Source organism: Aedes albopictus, chromosome 3 (genome assembly GCF_035046485.1).
Source record: "Aedes albopictus strain Foshan chromosome 3, AalbF5, whole genome shotgun sequence".
NCBI lineage: Eukaryota > Metazoa > Arthropoda > Insecta > Diptera > Culicidae > Aedes > Aedes albopictus.
In genome coordinates this window covers 415249418-415271264 of record NC_085138.1, presented here as the reverse complement: position 1 = coordinate 415271264, position 21847 = coordinate 415249418, and the positions used below count along the sequence as shown (strand labels likewise).

General features: G+C 41.8%; 2 protein-coding genes across 3 annotated transcripts; one reads left to right on the top strand and one right to left on the bottom strand.

Moving 5' to 3' along the window:
• Positions 1 to 4312: 4312 nt before the first annotated feature.
• On the top strand, positions 4313 to 9688 carry LOC109427057 (uncharacterized). 2 transcript variants are annotated; one of them, XM_062856309.1, is made up of 3 exons: positions 4313 to 4627; positions 4783 to 6137; positions 9062 to 9688. In XM_062856309.1, the coding sequence occupies exons 2-3, from the start codon at positions 5237 to 5239 to the stop codon at positions 9124 to 9126; spliced, it is 966 nt and encodes a 321-aa protein (XP_062712293.1). In that variant the 5' UTR covers positions 4313 to 4627; positions 4783 to 5236; the 3' UTR covers positions 9127 to 9688. The 2 variants fall into 2 exon arrangements, 1 of the variants encoding a protein (XP_062712293.1); XR_009998674.1 differs by having other exon boundaries at positions 4327 to 4627; positions 4783 to 5127.
• An 898-nt stretch (positions 9689 to 10586) lies between these two features.
• Positions 10587 to 15940, bottom strand: LOC134291039 (uncharacterized protein K02A2.6-like). The gene is made up of 6 exons (XM_062858298.1): positions 15223 to 15940; positions 14989 to 15013; positions 12055 to 12293; positions 11286 to 11976; positions 10835 to 10982; positions 10587 to 10784 (listed from the first exon to the last, which is right to left on the bottom strand). Exons 1-6 carry the CDS (start codon positions 15938 to 15940, stop codon positions 10587 to 10589), a joined length of 2019 nt encoding a protein of 672 aa, XP_062714282.1.
• Positions 15941 to 21847: the final 5907 nt, after the last annotated feature.

The window sequence follows — 21847 nt, the reverse complement described above, 5'->3', positions numbered from 1 at the left end:
TCCAAGATATGTTTCATCCCAGGTTTCCTTCAGGGATGTCGCAAGGAATTTGTACAGAAACTCTTCCATGCATGCCTTCAAGATTTTCTCCAGATATTTCCCCAGGGTCCAACAATTTCTCTTGGGACTCCTTCAGAATTCCCCAAGATTTTTTCAAGAATTCCTTCAGAAATTCCTTCGATCCTCCAGGATTTCCTCCAAGGAATTCATCTAAAAATTCCTCAAAGAATTCCTCCAGGAATTTCTCTAGAAAGTCTATGCCTAGGACGCGTTTGGTGAAGTACTAGATTTGTAGTAATGAGCTGAATTTTTGTATGGTAAGAAGGCAAATTCTCCATTTCTGTAATGAAATGGTAAAAAAAGCGTATATATTATGAATCCTTGCCAAATTTAATGCTGTTTGAGCAAAACTTTGAAAAACTTTGTTGCTTAAGTTGCAAGAAATGGAGTAAACAACAACACAGTTAACCGTAAAGTTTTGCTCAAACTGAATCAAATTACACAAGGAATCATAATACCCACGCTTTTTGCACCATTTTATTACAAAAAAGGATACAAAAATACAGCTCATTTCTACATGTCTAGTACTTCATGATTGCGTACTATTCATCCAGGAATTTCTCAAGGGATTCCATCCAGAATTCTTCCATGGATTCCTCAGAATTCGTCCAGGGATTCTTTCAGAGATTCCTCCAGGAACTCTTCCAGGGAATCTCCTTTACGAATTATTCCAAGGATTCCTCGAGAGATTCCTTCAGAAATTTCTCCATTTATTCTATCCTGAATTCCTCTGGGGGCTCCTCTGGGAATACATCCAGAAATTCTTCCAAAAACACCTCAGGAATTCTTCCAGAAATTCCTCCAAGATTACTCCAAGTTTTCTTCCAGGGGTTCCATCAGGAATTTCTCCAGAAGTTACCCCAGGCTTACCTACAGGTATTCTTCCGGATATTGTTTCAGGCATTGCTTCATGGGTTTCTCCAGGATATCATGCAGGGATTTCTACAAGAATTCCTTCAGGGATTCCTTTAGAAATTCCTCCAGGAATTTCTCAGGAGGTATCTTCAGAAATATCTCCAGGGGTTCCTCCAAGGCATCCTCCAGGAATCCCTCCAAGGATTCCTCCAGGAATTCATTCTGAAAGTCTTCTAGCAATTCCTCCCGGAATTTCTCAAGGGATTTCTTCAGAAATTTCTCCAGGGATTCCTTCCAGAACTCCTTCAGGAATTCCTTCCGGTATTCGTCCAAAGATTCCTCCAGGAATATATTCGGGTATTCCTTCAGAAATTCTTTCATAGGGCCTTTGCGCAGGTAGGTCACCTTTTACATGGTGCGATACGGAGTAAGATCCACCAAACCCAAACCAAAGAATAAGTTTGTTCAAACTTATCCCAGTTTTTATACCCTTATTCGAAAGATTATTGAATTTTCTATCAAATGGCATCTTTGAACCGATTGGTTTAGTTAAATAACTAAGTTTTCTACAGCAAATAGCTTAAAAGTTGTGTGTTTTAATTTGTTTTTGCCAATTATCTTTGAAAAAATGCGTAATAATTTAAAATTCTTTCTTTGGCAAAGTTTTGGCCCCTGTTTCACTCTACAATTCGTTCTTTGACATCAAACGTCTATCTCTTATCGTTTTCTTGAAATTTCGATTTAAATGTCGCATTTTAGATCATAAATTTGCAATCGTCATGGTAAGCACTTTTTTGCGCACTTTGCCGCACATTTAAATCAAAATTGTAAGAAAACGATAAGAGTTAGAAGTTTGGCGTCAAAGAACGAATTGTAGAGTAGAATAAGGGCCAAAGTTTTGCCAAAAAAATAATTTTAATTTATTACGCATGTTTCAAAGATAATTGACATAAACAAATTAAAACACGCTATTTTTAGCTATTTTGCACTAGAAAACTTAGCTATTTAACTAAACCAATCGACTCAAAGATGCCATTTGTTAGAAAATTCAATAATCTTTCGAATAAGGGCAAAAAAACTGCGATAAGTTTGACCATTTCAAAGTTATAGCCAGTTAAGGCAATAAGAGTTAAAAACATGGGGTGTTCAATAACTACGTAACGGTTGAGATTTGACCATATGCGTAGAACAATTTTTTTCACCATTTATGGTCCTCTATCACCCTTTAAAAAGTTTGCACTCATGAACCTAACACCCTGTATATAGACTAAACCTAGCCCCAATAAGTTGTACTGAACTTTTTAAATAGAGAGCACTCTAATCGAAAGCCACCACTGACTAACTGCTTCAGCGTATTTTGATCGAAGATTCCGATTCTGTCTAATCACCTCCCAACATCAGAATAATTTCCTGTTACACAACTCAATAGCGTCCATTCACGTCATTCCCGGCCACAATCGAAACGCTTGTTCTCCACCAAATGCATCGCCCATATCAATCAGAGTAACATCTAAACTATGTAGCTGCTGGTGCTGCTCCTCATCAACGGCGACCGCGACCGGGCATTCCAGAGGCCCGCGCGTCAAAGTGTTTCTATGTATGTATGTAGGTACGTGTGAAATCCCGCTACCACCCAGTCTCGAACTCTCGGAGCCCCCAACCCAATTATCACTCCCTCCGATTAATAATATTCGATGTTTACGCGTATCTCGGCATCATGAACCGACCATATGTCAGATGGCAGCCGGAACACGCATCAGCTACCAACTTTCATCAAACAAGCTAATAAGCAGTGCGCGCTACGCTGTAGGTACACGCCACGCTAGGCCAGGCCAGGCCAGTCCAATCGAACGAAACGCGCGCAATTCCATCGGGGAGGAGAGTTCGACAAACTGTACTTGATTGTACACATCTACACACATTGGGGTATTCCTATCTCTAGGAGGTATCCACATACGCACGCGCTTCTTGGAGTTCCATTCGTCGAAGTGCAAATGGTAGACTGATTCAGATTTGTGTTTGCCACAACAAAGAAAAAACGCTTATGAAATCCCTACGGAAGTATTGAGAAAAACTCATGGAGAAACTCGGATGATGATAAATTTGAACAATTTCAATCGCAAATCTAATGAAAACTCATTCTAAAATCTAGAACTACAATAAGGCTAAGCAGAAAATAGTGTCCTTCTCCTACTGACGTAGGGTTCTCTCTGGAACAAAGCGTATTTCACAGCTTAGTGTTCTTGAGCGCCTCCGCAGTTATTGACTGAGACCTTCAGTGCAACGGTTGGCAGCAAACCACCACGCCCAGCTAGATCCAAGGTGGTAGCCCCATCAGCGTGGTCATCCCAGTGTTGGTTGGTACACTAAACAGAATTGGCACGATGGCCCTCCGGCGAGACAGGAGTGTTGGCGTAGTCCCAATAAGCCACCCGTAAAAATCCCCATTGCGAATAACATAGGAGAAAATACGACTCGATACAATCGGCAAAGACCCACGCGACGATATAAGGACTACGATTGGAAACTTGGAACATGGAATTGCCAGTCACTTGGTTTCGCAGGATGTGACAGGATAATCTACGACGAACTACACCCCGCAACTTCGACATCGTGGCGTTGCAGGAACTTTGTTGGGCTGGACAGAAAGTGTGGAAAAGCGGGCATCGAGCGGCTACTTTCTACCAAAGCTGTGGCACCACCAATGAACTGGGAACAGGATTTATAGTGTTGGGCAAGATGCGACAACGTGTGATCGGGTGGCAGCCGATCAACGCAAGCACGTGCATGTTAATAGTTAAGGGCCGTTTCTTCAACTAAGGCACAGACAAACAGACGTAAAACCTTGAACGATTTTCATGGAAATCCATCGCCCAGTTCACACTACCATCACCTGGTGGAAAAGTTGCACGAATCACTGTGTTGTGCCATACCGTCAACAGAAGGCGCTAGTGTGAAACGTCAAACGCATAGAAAAACGATGCGCGCGCCTCTGGTTGTGAAAGCCACAACTATGAAAATTTAAAATGATCGTTAAAAGCGTGGTCGATGGAAATTTCGCAAATGTTACGTCTGTTTGTCTGTGACTAAGGCATCATCAACGTCCACTGCCCACACGAAGGGAGACCTGATGACGAGAAAGAAGCGTTCTACGCGCAGCTAGAGCAAACATACGATGGTTGCTCACCGCGTGACGTGAAAATCGTTGTCGGCGACATGAACGCGCAGGTAGGAAGGGAGGAAATGTACCGACCGGTAATCGGACGAAACAGCCTGCACGCCGTATCGAATGATAACGGCCAGCGATGCGTAAACTTTGCAGCCTCCCGTGGTATGGTAGTCCGAAGCACCTTCTTCCCCCTCAAAGATATCCACAAAGCCACCTGAAGATCACCCAACTGTATTGTATTCAGTGTGTTAACTTTCCTTTCCCCGATCACACACAAATGAGAGATATATTATACCTTACCTGATAGCATCTTTTATACACATTGCGCCCGATGAAGTTTGCTGTTGACAGCCTGAAATAAACTAAATCAGTTGTATCCAGAACGTGAACCTCAATAGTACTTTTATTGAAAGAAGATCTTTTTAGCTGACGACGAGGTTAAAAGTGAAAGTTAAGTTTGCGTGCAAAAGTGAAGTGGTTCTGGAGAAGCTGTGCAAGGCGTTCAATTGGGCAGATTTCGGCCAATTCTGGAGGTTTCCTTTGGTAAGTTGTGGACATTTTACCAGCAACAATTGAGCCATAGTGTAAAAGAAAAGCCTGATAGTCTGAAAGAATACTATTGATTGTTCTTTTGTGTTGATATTGATAATCGCTTTTGTGAATACATTCTAAGACAGTATTGTTTCTTTTATCAATAGCCGGTCTCAAGTGACGCTACCAGGAGGATTGAGCGGAAGTGCTTTTGAGCAGCTCAGGCAAGGAAGATTGTGTTCCCAGGTTGAAAGCTTTCCCTGGTATAGGCCGTCGACGAGTAATTCGAGGCATAATAAGAAGTGGTTGCTGTTGTTGCGGAATTGGAAGTTGTTGCTGTTGCTGGGCAGTTGGAAGTTGCTGTGACTGGAGATCGTTTAGAGGTGGCTGTTGCTGGATTCGGTGGCTTTTTGGGATTCGCTCTTGGATTAGCTAGACTTGCCGGTGGTGACGTTGAGGAAACGGAATCGGACTGGTGCTACTTGGCGAGATCATTGCTGGTGTGCGAACAGGTACGTGATTTTTTTTGGTTCTTTTGTTTGTGGGCTACAACATTGCCATCGCGGTTGTGTTTGAATTATATTTCTTTTACATTTCAAGTGTCGTGCCTAAGTTGTGATAATGGGACTTATCGGTACCATTGACCCGTATGTACAGGGTACATCGTTTTCCCATTATGTTGAACAAATGGAATACATTTTTTCAAGCAATGACATCCAGGAAGTTAAGAAAAAGGACATCTTTTTGAGCTTGTGTGGGGTTACGGTATTCCATGAACTAAAGCGTCTGTATCCTGCTACGGACCTTAAAACTGTATCATATGCCGACATTATAAAGAAACTCAAAGAGAGGTACGATAAGGTAGAATCAGACATTGTGATGCGTTTTAAATTTCGATGCCGCGTTCAGGGACCGAGTGAAAGTAATGAAAATTTTTTACTTGACGTCAAGTTACTGGCCGAGACCTGTGATTTTGGTGAGTTTAGGGATTCCGCGATTAGGGATCAGCTAGTATATGGTGTATACGATAAAAACTTACAACAAAGGTTGTTGGATGAAGAAAATTTGACCCTAAAGGTGGCGGAACGGATTCTGAAGACAAAAGAGGTAGCAGCGAATAGTTCCCAGGCGATCAATAGAACTAGCGAGGTGCATTCAGTTAAAGAAAGGCTTGGTTGGAAAGGTGATAGGATTGAAACAAGAGGTTACCGAGAAAGAGTTGGTGCGGAAAGAGGAAGAGAGAGGAATCGTCACGAAAGAAGCTATGATAATAGGCGTTTACAGAAGTCTTATACGAACTATAGGTCTCGGTCCCGATCGCAAACCAAGGGACGCTATTCTAATTTCATTTGCCATTATTGCAATATTAGGGGACATATCCAAAAGAATTGTTATAAATTTCTGAATAAATCGAAAAATGCGACAGGAAATCCGGTGAAATTTTTAGAGGCGGAAAATGAGGATAATCTCCATGACTATTTCAAGCGGCTGAGGAAGGACTACGATAGCGACGCAGATTCAGGTGATTACTATCCTTGTATGATGATTAAATCAATTAGTAGGATTAGTGAACCTTGTCTGTTGGATGTTTGCATTGACGGGAAATCCATTCAAATGGAAATTGACAGTGGTTCCTCAGTTTCGGTGATAAGCAGACCTGACTATTTGAGCAAATTCAGTAAAACAACATTGAAAAGAAATATGAAAAAGTTAGTGGTTGTAAATGGATCAACTTTGGAGGTTTTTGGGTCAATTATGGTTAATGTGTGGTTAAATTCAAAGAAAGTTAAACTGGAGCTTGTAATTATCAATACTGATCATAAATTTGTTCCATTGATTGGTAGAGATTGGTTGGATGTTTTTTGTGATGGCTGGAGACAAATTTTCTCGAAAGCATTGTGTGTGAACAATTTGGCTTTGACCAACGATAAAGACAAAATGGTGAATGATTTGAGAAATAGATACGATGATGTTTTTAACCGAGATTTTTCGCGTCCAATCCTAGGTTATGAAGCCGATTTGGTGCTCAAGAAAGATAGCCCTATTTTTAAAAAAGCTTACAACGTACCTTATCGGTTACGAGATAAGGTGGTGAAACATTTACAGGAATTAGAGAACGGTGGCATTATAACTCCCATCAAAACTAGTTTATGGGCTTCGCCTGTAGTGGTCGTTCCGAAGAAAAATGACGAAATTAGGCTTGTAATTGACTGCAAAGTATCGTTGAACAAAGTATTGATACCGAACACGTATCCTCTGCCTACAGCACAGGATTTATTTTCCTCTTTGGCGGGATGCACCTGTTTTTGCTCATTAGATTTGACTACTGCATACACACAGCTCAAACTTTCTGAAAATTCAAGAAAATTTGTTGTTATTAATACAATAAAAGGGTTGTTCACATACAATAGATTACCTCAAGGTGCTTCCTCGAGTGCAGCGATATTTCAACAAATAATGGACGATGTTTTGAAAGGAATTGAGTTTGTATACTGTTACCTTGACGATGTGCTAATTGCAGGAAAGAGTCCTGAAGAGTGCTTGAGAAAATTGGAAATTGTTTTGGAGCGTTTGTCACAAGCTAATATTAAGATTAACTTTAATAAATGTGTGTTTTTCGTTAATAAGTTGCCTTATTTAGGGCACATAATTACAGACAAGGGTCTTCTTCCAAACCCGGAAAAAGTTTCGACAATACAGGCAGCAAAGAGACCAGAAAACGTAAATGAACTTAAAGCCTACTTAGGTCTACTTAATTATTATAATAAATTCCTTCCCAATCTGTCCATGACTTTAAATCCATTATATGGTCTGCTGAAGAAAAATGTCAGATTTGAGTGGGACTCGGTTTGTGACAAATCATTCGAAGAATCGAAAACAAAATTGTTATCAGCTAACATACTTACGTTCTATGACCCGAAAAAACCTATTGTTGTAAGCACTGATGCGTCATCATACGGTTTAGGAGGGGTAATTTCTCATGTAGTGAACGGAAACGAGAAACCCATTTGGTTTACTTCTTTTTCTTTGAATAATGCGCAAAAAACTTATCCTATCTTACATTTAGAGGCGCTGGCAGTAGTGTCTACAGTAAAAAAATTTCATAAATTTCTATACGGCCAAAAGTTCACTATATACACAGACCATAAGCCATTGTTGGGGATTCTGGGCAAACCTGGACGGAATTCAATATTTGTTACGAGAATTCAAAGGTACATAATGGATTTGGCCATATATGATTATGATATTTTATACAGACCTGCTGAAAGACAAGGGAATGCGGATTTTTGTTCCCGTTTTCCGTTGAAAAACGAAATGGTGTTGGATACCGCATGTGATTATGTAAAGTCATTGAATTTATTCGACAATTTTCCATTGGATTATTCGCAAGTAGCCCAAGAGACAAAACAGGATGCATTTTTACAACAAATACTTTCGTTCATTAAGAATGGTTGGCCTAATAGAATTCAAAGATGTTTCAAAAATGTGTATGCTCAAAGTCAAGATTTGGAAGAAGTGCAAGGATGTCTATTGTTTCAGGATAGAGTGGTGATACCTGCTACGATGCAAAGTAAAGTATTGAAACTGCTTCACGCCAATCATAACGGTATCATTAAAATGAAGCAGCTTGCTAGAAAGTATGTTTATTGGTTTGGCATTAACAGAGACGTTGAGGATTTTGTGAATAGTTGCGATACATGCTTAAAGATGACAAATGTTTCAGGAAGTAAGGAAACGAACAAGTGGATACCGACTTTGAAACCTTTCAGTAGGATTCACGCTGATTTTTTTTATTTTAAAGGGCATGTTTTATTACTGATTGTAGACAGTTGTTCAAAGTGGCTGGAAATTGAGTTGATGGATACAGGAACTAATGCTGAGCAAGTTTTGAGGAAATTTGCTGGATTATTTGCAAGGTATGGTCTTCCAGATGTCGTAGTTACGGACAACGGTCCACCGTTCAATTCAACTTCTTTTGATACATTTTTAAGAAAACAAGGGATACAAGTAATAAAAAGTCCACCCTACCATCCACAAAGTAATGGACAGGCAGAAAGGATGGTTAGGGTAACGAAAGAAATTTTGAAAAAGTTTCTTGTGGATCCTCAAATGTTTTCTTTGAATCTTCAGGACAAGATTAACTACTTTCTTTTTAACTATAGAAACACTTGTCTCGGAACTGGTGATTCGCCATCAGAAAAAGTTTTGGGGTATAAACCCAAAACCTTACTGGATCTTTTAAACCCAAATAAATCATTTAAAAGCAATTTAGCATATCCCCCTGTAGAAAATATGATTTGGAATCAGTCCAAACATATTAGGGGTGATCCTTTTGAAAAGCTTTCACCAGGAGACAAGGTTTACTATAGGAACCCTAATGTATCACAAACCCAGAGATGGGTAGAAGCTACGTTCACTAAAAAAATCTCTACGAATGTTTTACAGATTGCCATCGGAGCACATCTTCTCACGGCCCACAGGGGGCAGATAAAGCTCATCAAGAAGACTGAAAGGAGACGAAATGTCACGTTCCAGGTCGGTGACAGTATCACGAATAGACGGGGAGAGAAAAGGCGATATACTGCGTCGGATGATGAAGAACCATTCGATGGTTTCGAGTTGTCGAATGAACCCCCACCAGCTAGGAGTGAACTCCATCCAGAGGCATTGCAAGAGATCGTGGAAACCAAAAACGCATCGAATTACCAACCAGTTGGAGCTCGAAAATCGACTAGGAAGAAGAAGAGAGCAGAGCATGAAGATTTCCTGTACTATTAAGCTACATCAGTGTGAATTTCAAGTGCCATCGAATATTACGATTGATTAAGCGAATTCAAGTAAAAATACATTTGTAAGGACAAGTTGAATTCTTTGTAAGTTCTAGTTAAGTGATGATTACTAACTAAAAAGGGAAGGAATTGTATTGTATTCAGTGTGTTAACTTTCCTTTCCCCGATCACACACAAATGAGAGATATATTATACCTTACCTGATAGCATCTTTTATACACATTGCGCCCGATGAAGTTTGCTGTTGACAGCCTGAAATAAACTAAATCAGTTGTATCCAGAACGTGAACCTCAATAGTACTTTTATTGAAAGAAGATCTTTTTACCAACCATCAAACAGAAAACCAAATCGACTACGTTCTAATCGACGGTAAATTCTTCTCGGATATAACTAATGTCCGCACATACCGTAGTGCGAATATAGATTCGGATCACTACTTAGTCGCTGTATGCATGCGCTCAAAACTTTCGACAGTTATCACCACGCGTTGAAGTCGAACGCCGCGTCTCAACATCGAGCAACTTCGTAACGTAGAAGTGGCTCAAGACTTGTTGTACTTCTTTATTCAAGGAAACTTAAGAACTAGAGAAAATTCTGACAATGCTAGGTATTTATAACCCGAGTTTGTTTATCGGTTGCCAAGTGTTACTATGGGTTGCTAACTAACATCGATAGATTTCAAATTCAAGTATTGATTGTTTTGATACTCTCCAACATTTCTCCCTTGATATTTCCAGAACAGGTACGGCTCGAATCTTGAAGGCATACGGATCATCCTCTGAGGCCGAGCCGAAGGAGGCTCTGGAATGGAACCGGGTGGTTGCTGGTCATCTTCATCTTGCTGCGAGTCGGATAGACTTGCTTCTACTTCGAAATCAGCTTGCTCGGAATGAGCCGAAACTATTTCATCTTTCTTAGATTCCTCATCGGCTGCCGGGTTGGCAGCTGCTTCGGATTATGGTCGAACTTGACGAATTGGTGTTCCAGGCACTGGTCTTGAGGATTGCAGGCCAAACATGTCCACAAGAATTCCTAGCGGTGTCGAATCTTCTTCAATGGATGCCTCTTCACTGGAACGGAATTGGTTGGAGTTGGTTGGAGTGACTTCGGATGAGCTTCTTCCGTCCGTGCCAGTCATTCAAGACCACATTGTGATTGACAAGTCCGATGACTTCAATGATTACGCGGAAGCCCACTGCCACTTCGTGTTGCTCGTGTAGACCTTGGCGTAGACCTCGTCACCTTTCTTGAATTCGCGTGGAACCGCACCATGTTTGCGATTGAACTGCTCGTCCTGGCGATGATTGTGGACCACGGGCTTAGGTTGATCGTGGTGTAGGAGATCCAGAACTGTCTTGATGTTCCGACCAAGCATCTGCTGTGAAGGTGTCCTTCCGTTTAGGACACGACTGGGGTAGTCCTATATACCTGGAGGAAAGTCTGGAGCGTTTCGGAGATGTTCTCCCCCTCGTTGATTTTGCGTAACGACCTCTTCAAGGTGTCCACAAACATTTCCGCTTGGCCATAGGACTGCGGATGGTACGACGAGATACGGAAATGCTGAACGCCGTTCTTCCTGCAGAAAGTCGCAAATTGCTCTGATGTGAATTGGGAGCCATTGTCGGAAACGATGACGTTTGGAATACCAAAACGTGCGAACAGTTCATTCAGGAACTCGGTGACTGCTGATGTCGTCGGATTCCTCACGATGCAGGTTTCTGGCCACATGGAGAAAGCGTCCACAACTACCAGGAAGTGTAGACCGTTGAGCGGTCCAGCGAAATCAATGTGGATTCGCTCCCAGGGAGATTATGCGAGTGGCCACGATTGTAGAGGAACCTTGGGTGGCGTCTTGGAGTGGATGGAGCAGCTTTCACACCTCTTGACATAGTCAGCAATGTCGTCGTCTATCCTTGGCCAGTACACGAGGCTACGTGCAACAGTTTTCATACACTCCATTCCCGGATGTCCTCTATGGAGTTGCTTGAGAATTCGTTGGTAGAAGCTTGCCGGAATCACCAGACGGTTGGACTTCATGATGCAGCCCTTTACCACCGACAGGGCGTCTCGGTGGGCGAAGAATGGCCGAACTGCTGTGCTGGTGATGCTGTCCACGTTGGAGGGCCATCCACGCTGAATGTACTGGATCACTTGCTTGAGAAACGGGAACCGGGACGTAGCTTCTTGCACCGACTTGAATGTTACCGGTAGCGAGCTGATGGCTTCTTGAAGCAGTACCTCGACGTCATCTTCGAGTTGAATGGAAGCGATGATGAAATCCTCGTCGGGTTTGACGTGGCTGTCGATTAGACGAGAGAGTACGTCGGCGTATCCAAATTTCGGTGTGGAGACATATTCGGTTTCAAAGTTGTAGCACAGAAACGTCAGTGCCCATCGTTGGAGGCGGTTTGCCGTATGGACCGGAATTCCCTTTTTGCCACCGAAAATCCACAAAAGTGGCTGGTGATCTGTCTGGAGGGTGAACTTTCGTCCGAGCAGCATGCGATGGAATTTTGTCACGGCGAACACCAATGCAAGACCTTCCTTTTCGATCTGTCCATAATTTGCCTCTGCGGGAGTGAGAGAGCGGGATGCGTGGGCGACAGCTTTGAGCGAGCCGTCGGGAAACCTATGTAGAAGGCACGCACCTATTCCATATTGTGACGCGTCGGCCGCAACGATGATTTCCAATGCCGGATCGTAGTGCGTGAGTAGCAGATCCGACTGTAGCACTTCCTTGAATCGCTCGAATGACTTCTGGCACTCGGGGGACCACGTGAACTTCGCATCCTTCTTCAGCAGTGTAGTGAATACGAGGCGAAGAGTAAATGAGTAAAATTGAATCACTTTTACGGTGTTTACATTGAGTGTGTATTGATGACAGATGCTGAAATGAAGGCGAGGAAAGAGAAAGAAGCGAACGGCTCGACAGAAATTTTGATTCAGTGATATGACTAGTGTTGCGAAGAACGGTCGACGCGAATTTGAATTTTTATTAGAGTACTGTTTTTGTAAATATAAAATAATAATATTCGAATACGACATGGCGCAGCCGGTAGTGAAAGTGTGAAAACTTCCGGATCTACTGGTAGAGAGAGTTCTGCCAGCAGAATCCTCAAATATGGAAGTGTGAGGACTTCCGCCGGATGGGAAAGTGAGTTTTCCCACCGGATCTGCTGGTAGAGAGAGTTCTGCCAGCAGAATCCTCAAATATGGAAGTGTGAGGACTTCCGCCGGATGGGAAAGTGAGTTTTCCCACCGGATCTGCTGGTAGAGAGAGTTCTGCCAGTAGAATCCTCAAATATGGAAGTGTGAGGACTTCCGCCGGATGGGAAAGTGAGTTTTCCCACCGGATCTGCTGGTAGAGAGAGTTCTGCCAGTAGAATCCTCAAATATGGAAGTGTGAGGACTTCCGCCGGATGGGAAAGTGAGTTTTCCCACCGGATCTGCTGGTAGAGAGAGTTCTGCCAGTAAAATCCTCAAATATGGAAGTGTGAGGACTTCCGCCGGATGGGAAAGTGAGTTTTTCCCACCGGATCTGCTGGTAGAGAGTGTTCTGCCAGTAGAATCCTCAAATATGGAAGTGTGAGGACTTCCGCCGGATGGGAAAGTGAGTTTTCCCACCGGATCTGCTAGTAGAGAGAGTTCTGCCAGCAGAATCCTCTAATATGGAAGTGTGAGGACTTCCGCCGGATGGGAAAGTGAGTTTTTCCCACCGGATCTGCTGGTAGAGAGTGTTCTGCCAGTAGAATCCTCAAATATGGAAGTGTGAGGACTTCCGCCGGATGGGAAAGTGAGTTTTCCCACCGGATCTGCTAGTAGAGAGAGTTCTGCCAGCAGAATCCTCTAATATGGAAGTGTGATGATGATGATGATGATGATGATGATGATGATGATGATGATGATGATGATGATGATGATGATGATGATGATGATGATGATGATGATGATGATGATGATGATGATGATGATGATGATGATGATGATGATGATGATGATGATGATGATGATGATGATGATGATGATGATGATGATGATGATGATGATGATGATGATGATGATGATGATGATGATGATGATGATGATGATGATGATTTTTTTTTCAATTTTGGTTCTTTTTATTGTCACAGAGTAGAGAAGCAGGCGAATGTAGTGAATACGAGGCGAAGAGTAAATGAGTAAAATTGAATCACTTTTACGGTGTTTACATTGAGTGTGTATTGATGACAGATGCTGAAATGAAGGCGAGGAAAGAGAAAGAAGCGAACGGCTCGACAGAAATTTTGATTCAGTGATATGACTAGTGTTGCGAAGAACGGTCGACGCGAATTTGAATTTTTATTAGAGTACTGTTTTTGTAAATATAAAATAATAATATTCGAATACGACATGGCGCAGCCGGTAGTGAAAGTGTGAAAACTTCCGGATCTACTGGTAGAGAGAGTTCTGCCAGCAGAATCCTCAAATATGGAAGTGTGAGGACTTCCGCCGGATGGGAAAGTGAGTTTTCCCACCGGATCTGCTGGTAGAGAGAGTTCTGCCAGTAGAATCCTCAAATATGGAAGTGTGAGGACTTCCGCCGGATGGGAAAGTGAGTTTTCCCACCGGATCTGCTGGTAGAGAGAGTTCTGCCAGCAGAATCCTCAAATATGGAAGTGTGAGGACTTCCGCCGGATGGGAAAGTGAGTTTTCCCACCGGATCTGCTGGTAGAGAGAGTTCTGCCAGTAGAATCCTCAAATATGGAAGTGTGAGGACTTCCGCCGGATGGGAAAGTGAGTTTTCCCACCGGATCTGCTGGTAGAGAGAGTTCTGCCAGTAGAATCCTCAAATATGGAAGTGTGAGGACTTCCGCCGGATGGGAAAGTGAGTTTTTCCCACCGGATCTGCTGGTAGAGAGTGTTCTGCCAGTAGAATCCTCAAATATGGAAGTGTGAGGACTTCCGCCGGATGGGAAAGTGAGTTTTCCCACCGGATCTGCTAGTAGAGAGAGTTCTGCCAGTAGAATCCTCAAATATGGAAGTGTGAGGACTTCCGCCGGATGGGAAAGTGAGTTTTTCCCACCGGATCTGCTGGTAGAGAGTGTTCTGCCAGTAGAATCCTCAAATATGGAAGTGTGAGGACTTCCGCCGGATGGGAAAGTGAGTTTTCCCACCGGATCTGCTAGTAGAGAGAGTTCTGCCAGTAGAATCCTCAAATATGGAAGTGTGAGGACTTCCGCCGGATGGGAAAGTGAGTTTTCCCACCGGATCTGCTAGTAGAGAGAGTTCTGCCAGCAGAATCCTCTAATATGGAAGTGTGATGATGATGATGATGATGATGATGATGATGATGATGATGATGATGATGATGATGATGATGATGATGATGATGATGATGATGATGATGATGATGATGATGATGATGATGATGATGATGATGATGATGATGATGATGATGATGATGATGATGATGATGATGATGATGATGATTTTTTTTTCAATTTTGGTTCTTTTTATTGTCACAGAGTAGAGAAGCAGGCGAATGTAGTGAATACGAGGCGAAGAGTAAATGAGTAAAATTGAATCACTTTTACGGTGTTTACATTGAGTGTGTATTGATGACAGATGCTGAAATGAAGGCGAGGAAAGAGAAAGAAGCGAACGGCTCGACAGAAATTTTGATTCAGTGATATGACTAGTGTTGCGAAGAACGGTCGACGCGAATTTGAATTTTTATTAGAGTACTGTTTTTGTAAATATAAAATAATAATATTCGAATACGACAAGCAGCACGTCGAGTGGCCGCCGCAGTTGGTGCATCTCCTGGACAAACTTACCATAGAAATTTACAGCACCGAGGAACGAGCGCAGACCCGTGACATCCTTGGGAGGTGGCATCTTGACGATTGCTTCCACCTTGGACGGAGCGGGATGGAGTCCTTCGGCATCTACGATGTGGGCGAGGTATTTGATCTGCAACTGAAGAAGGTAGCATTTTTCATCGCGCAGAACGAAACCAAATGCTTGAAGTCGTTGGAATAGAGCGGCGAGGTACTTGTGGTGCTCTTCTTGAGTTTTGCTGAACACCAGGACGTCATCCAGGAACGATTCCACTCCTTCGAGGTCGGCAATCGTGCTGTTCATTAGCTGCTGGAAGGCCCCCGGTGCGGATTTCACACCAGGTGCGAGCCGGTTGAAGCGAAAGAGACCTCGATGCGTGTTGATTGTGAGAAGTTGCTTGGAGTCGTCGTCAACCTCCACTTGAAGGTAAGCATCACTGTGGTCAATGATGCTGAAATACCGGCAACCGTTGAGCTTGCTAATGATGTCATCTGGGACCGGCAGTGGGTAGTGGTTGGGTTCCAAGGCAGCGTTGAGTCCGGTTGAGTAGTCGGCACAGATTCGCACTTTTCCTCCGGGTTTCTTCACTGCGACAATTGGAGCAGCCCATGGCGAATATTCCACTGGCGTGATGATGTCCAGGGACTGGAGGCGGTCCAGTTCAGCTTCAATCGTGAACGGAGCTGGTCTCTTCGGCAAGAAAACGGTTCCCATCGGCCCACGGACAGTCCGGAATTCATCATCGAATCTCTGGCTTCCAACTTCCGGGAGTTCGTGTACGACCCGGAGAATGGTCTCGTTTTTGACCGCTGGTACCGGAAGTACGAAGACCTCTTCCTGAAGGACGGCGCGAAGTTGGACGATGCTGCGAAAGTGCGATTGTTGCTGTGGAGCCTCAGCGTGCTTGTCCACGACAAGTACGTCAATTCCGTGCTGCTAAGCCACCCCCGTGACTACACATTCGAGGAGACGGTGAAGAAACTGAAGGAGCTTTTCGGCGTACGGATCTCGTTGTTCAGCAAGCGCTACCTGTGTTTCCAGTTGGCCAAGAACGACGCCGACGATTTCCTGACGTACGCTGGAACGGTCAACAAGAGCCTTCAAGAGCCTGATTTTCATCTGTGGGTTACGATCTTCCAAGGACGCTGGCATCCGGACGAGACTCCTTTCCAAGCTCGAGGGAAATGCGGAACGCGAATGCACTCTGGAATCACTCATCACCTAGTGCCAACGCCTCCAAAACCTCAAGCACGACACTGCCTTGGTGGAGCAGAAGAAATCGGTGAGTACAATTTGTGCAGTCAAGCAGTGCAAATCCGCACCGCCAAGATCTGGATCCAAGGACAGGAAGAAAACGAAAGCTGATCACCCCAAGACGCCCTGTTGGCATTGTGGCGGAATGCACTACGTCCGCGACTGCAGCTACACGAAGCACGTTTGTCGGGACTGCAAGCAAACCGGCCACAAAGAGGGGTACTGTAGCTGCTACTCATCGAAGGCTGCAGGTAAGAAGAAGACGAACGTGAACGGCGTTTTCAGCATAAACCAGGAAGATGGCTCCTCGAACCGAAAGTTCCTGACAGTGGACATCGACGGATCGCAAGTCACCCTGCAGCTGGACACCGCGTCGGACATCACGATCATCTCGAAGAAGCAGTGGAGGAAGAAGCTGGGGGCACCATCGCTGACTCCCACCACACGGACGGCGAAAACGGCATCAGGTGAACCACTCCGTCAGATTTACAGTCAACTTTCGCTACGGTTATAGCCCAACTAAATCGAAGTCACGTGACGTGAAGCGCGATTTGTCGAAGCTGGTAGCCCTGAATTTCTATTTTTTTTAACCCGCCACTATCTCCCAGACCAAAAAACACAGTCACGTACCTGTACCCGTACCTGTACCTGGAGGTACGTGATCGCCCAGCAGTAAAGAAGGTGAAAGTTGCTGCGGTGATCGAAATTGTCTGAGGATGGCTGAAGTAAAACAGTAAGCCGAAACGTCACAACGTTAAACCAATAGTTTTCATTGGCTCACCGAGAAACATCAATAAAACAAATAAATATCAGTTAACGGTGATTAACACATCCAATTATGGTTCTCTTTTGTTATGTTGTATTGTTTTACATTAGATAAACCATATAATGTTATATTATCTCGTCATGTTCCTTCGATAATGGCAGTTCTAGCCAAACTAACCTAAACTCGTGTAAGTCTGAGTAGCCTCTGATTGCATTAACAGTTGAAGCTTAGGTTCCCACGTCCCACCAGCCAGATAACTGGGTTTTGCAAACTAAGCATTATTTGTGGCAACACTTTGAGCGGCATGATGGAACTATGCCTAGCGCGCTAAGTGTTATTAGACCACTAATTTAGTTGCATGAAGTGGGTGACGAGGTACATAAGTATCATTACAGCGTGCTTAACCGTTATTGCAATATTGAGGCTCCAGTTTGACTGAACTATGAAATATGTACATAACAACTCATGAAAAAACTGTCAAATTCGATTCAACTATAAGTTAGGTTAAAAAGCGAAGACGAACTTATATCAGAAGTCTTTTCAGTGTCCAGTCCTTATGTTAAAAATGTCAAAGATAAATCGCATTTAATGAGCCATTTTACGAAGTGACAACAATGTTGATGATGATATTGGTTTTCACGGGTTATTGGACGCTACCTCCTGTCAAAATTCATTCATAAAATCGGATCGTAAAATGGACTATTCGGTTGTTGTACAAGGCAATTTCACATGAGAGAAGAAGAGAAAGAATAGTGTTGAACTCATCCACTGATTTACGGTAATCTGGACTGCGTCTTTCCGGGTTTGAACTACATTCGTATTCCTCTCATCGCACTCTACATACCTAGCCCACCATATCTCTTGGATATGCAGTCCTTAGGACACCTGGTTTACCACTTTATTTAAACATTTTATTGACCTTAAATAGATGTTTCAACTTATTCACTTTTTTCTCTTTCATTTCCTTTGCAACAAAAATGTCACGGACATCAACAAAACAAAGCACGGAAAAAATCATAAACTGAATAAAAAATTAAAAATGCACGGAAAAAGATTGTTTCGGAATAGTGAATGGTTCAAACGTAAGAAAAACAGTATAATATATTGTTACATAAAGATCGGATGTAAATGTATAATAGCTCCCAATGTGCAAAGCTTTTAGCCGAGCGAACCATTCTATTACAATACACTATATTGTAGCTGGTACACTGTATGGTACAGGAATGGTTTTCACCAAATACCCTATGGTTAGTTTTTATCCGGGTATCTATCTACACATTTAGAAAAATTCATGTAAATTTGCGTCACTTTGGATGCACATATAAAAGCGACACGTATGACGTAAATTTGAACGCCCAAGTGACGTAATTTTCAGTCACATTAAACTGAAATTTTCGTCATATGAAACGTAATGACTCACGATTCCCAAATTGTTTACGTCACCTTGAACTAAATTTTACAAGAATGACGTATAATTAAGTCAAAAGACCTGTAAATTTACGTTATTAAACTGTTTACGTTCTGTGCAGTAAATTTACGTCACGAGTAATTTTGATTTTTTTGTAGTGTGTATCTATCTATATATATAAAAATGAGTTTGAAGTCCCTTTGAGGCAACAAAACTCACAAACGGGTGGATCGATCAGGATGACTCTTGCATGGTTTGATTCGTATTCATGGTGGCTGTGTTTATATGTACAAAAAGTTATGAAAATGAACTAGAAAAGTAAGAAAATTGATAAAGTACTGCACTCTTAGAAAAAATCATGTAAATTTAAGTTTTCTTGGATGCACATAAAAGAAGCGGCCCGTTTGACACATATTTACGTCTTCTATCACAAATAAAGCCGAGCTGGAAATCGCTAAATCCAAATCGACAGATGAAACATATGAAAGTAAAATAATGAACTGGATTCGAACACTGGTCCGCTGATTAAGAGGCACGCACTATACAGGGGATGGCCAAAATGTTTGGGATAGGCAACTTTTTTTCTCTCACAAAAAAGTTCAACATGCTATAACTTTTCATAGAGCGCATCAAAAAATCAACAGTCAAATTTTGACTGTTTGTCGACCTATTATATGTGCATCATTGGTACAAATTTGGGCTCGATTGATTAATCTTTCGCAAAGTTAGAACCGTTCGGGTAAAACACCATTTTTCAGACAACTCATTTTTGAGCTGTCATATCTCGGAAACCAGTGAACCGAATTGAATGAAATTTTCTACGTACACTAACAATATGTAAATGCTTCACAAACTATTAAAACATAGGTACTTTTTAAACGTTGAAAAAAGTTATCATAGATTGACACTTTTGGGATTTTTGTCGAAAAAATGTAATTTTTTCATATCAATGTCAATAAATTTTAGTGTTGATATCCAAAGATTTTCCACTTCTGTTCTCAAATTATCTCTAATCAGATATATTAGAGCCTATTTAGATTGAAGGAAGAACACATTTAGTAATTTTTGTGTGATATTGTAAATTTGACTTATTTTCCTCTATATGGGAAAAAATTTCAACCCGGTATAACTTAATTCGCCGTGAGAAAATATAACATTTTATAACGTCGTATTAAGTATCAATATATTGTTGATAAACGTTAAAAAATTCATTCAATTTGGTTCACTGGTTTCCGAGATATGACAGTTCAAAAATGAGTTGTCTAAAAAATAGTGTTTTACCCGAACGGTTCTAACTTCGCGAAATATTAATCAATCGAGCCCAAATTTGTACCAATGATGCACATAAAATAGGTTGACAAACAGTCAAAATTTGAGATTTTTTGACGCACTCTATGAAAAGTTATAGCATGTTGATTTTTTGTGGGAGAAAAAAAGTTGCCTATCCCAAACATTTTGGCCATCCCCTGTACACAAACAAAAAAAAAACAGATGTTAAAAATGGCCGCTGCCGAGTGGACGTTTTCGAGATCCATATGTTCATCGTTATTTTTTTTGCATATACGGGTGTGGCTGGGTATAGCAATATCCATGCTTTTGATATGGCTCGATCAAGGTTTACTCATCAACCTTAATCTTGAAAGCGGTCTAAAAATCAATACAACTATAATTATTGAAAATAGTTGTGAAATCTTTTCCCTAAATTTCACAATATCGGCTATTTGTTATTCATATCATCGAATGGAAAGATTTTTTTAAAGTACAAATCATTACAAAACGGTATCTACGACCGCATGTGCAAATAAATTGCGAATAACAACAGCCTCATTAACATGTATGTATTAGCGTGGGACACAAAAATACATTTTACTCCTGTATACTTTTTGAGTTCCATTTTGGTCCCATATCAACTGTGCAAAATTTCAGATCGATCGGAGAAACTATATTTTAGCTCCAGCCATTTTAAGTTTTCATACAATTTAGTATGGGGGAAATCACTTTTTCAAAGAAAAATCGCCACAGATTGCCTCTCAACTCCTAAAAATAAATCGATGAAAGATTTCTGTTGGAAATTTTACGAGGAACCAACCCTCCGAAGACCGCAAAGCGATCTGAGGCGTGTGAAAAAAGTTATTGACTGAAAACCGAATGGCATGCAAACGCTGTTTAACATGTAAGGAATAACAATAAGTAATAAAATCTTGTTATTTTATCGATCGGGTGAGGCCTAATAACTTTTTCCAGGAACGTCGCATCGATTTTATGTCTTCAGAGGTCTGATTCCTAGTGAAGTTTCCTACAGAAATCATTTGTCGACTTATTTTTAGGGATCTAGGGGTGACTCCTAACGATTTTTCTTTGCACGAGTAAATAGTAAATCGTATGAAAAACTAAGAATGGCGGGCGCTAAAATATACACCCTCATTCTTGTTTTCGATCGAATCCACTTTCGAACGAAAATCGTTCGCATTCCCGTTTACGCCAGCAAAATCAAATGGCCTACTGATTCGATCAAACCAAAAACGTTCGAAAGCGGATACGTCCGTAAACAATAATGAGGGTGATAGTTTTTCCGATCGATCTGAAATTTTGCACAGTTGATATGGGACCAAAGTGGAACTCAAAAAGTATACAGGAACTTGAGTTTTTCCATTTTTTGGATTTTTCCATATAAACCGTGTACCATGCTAGTATGTATAGCTGAACCAGTCTAATGCGCACACGCCGCTATGATTCTGGTGGTTCCAGGCTGTCTGGCTCGACTTATCGTGGTGAGACGCTGGGCTGGGCTGGGCGATTCTTTCCATACGAGCTGAATCGAATTGAGGTCGTACGTAACGATGCCGGATCGTACATTTTCTTCCTCTGGCCGTTTTGTTGCGGTTGTCAGTACGGTTTTTTTTTTACGATAACCGCGCGTTTGATCGCAAAAATTTTTAGAAATATTTATTAACATAAAATGTTCTACAATAATGATCAATTGGCAAACATCAATCAAATAGCACAAAAATAAAAAAAATATCAATGAAAATAAAAAAAACTGGAAAAAATGAAAAAGTACTATGTATTATTCAAACTTGAAATAAAGAACATGTTTGAAAAAGTATTACCTATAGCTGTTCAAAAGTGTGTATGACACTTATGGGGTAGCATTAGTCCTCTAAGAGGACGGAAAATGTGCAAAAACTCATTT

Coding starts and splice junctions, on each gene's coding strand:
- LOC109427057 (XM_062856309.1), top strand. CDS start 5,237: ATGGGACTTATCGGTACCATTGACCCGTATGTACAGGGTACATCGTTT. Junction 6,138..9,061: donor CGATAGCGACGCAGATTCAG/GTGATTACTATC, acceptor AATGTTTTACAG/ATTGCCATCGGAGCACATCT.
- LOC134291039 (XM_062858298.1), bottom strand. CDS start 15,940: ATGGGAACCGTTTTCTTGCCGAAGAGACCAGCTCCGTTCACGATTGAA. Junction 11,977..12,054: donor CGCGTCACAATATGGAATAG/GTGCGTGCCTTC, acceptor TCACTCCCGCAG/AGGCAAATTATGGACAGATC. Junction 10,983..11,285: donor ATTGCTGACTATGTCAAGAG/GTGTGAAAGCTG, acceptor GACTTTCTGCAG/GAAGAACGGCGTTCAGCATT.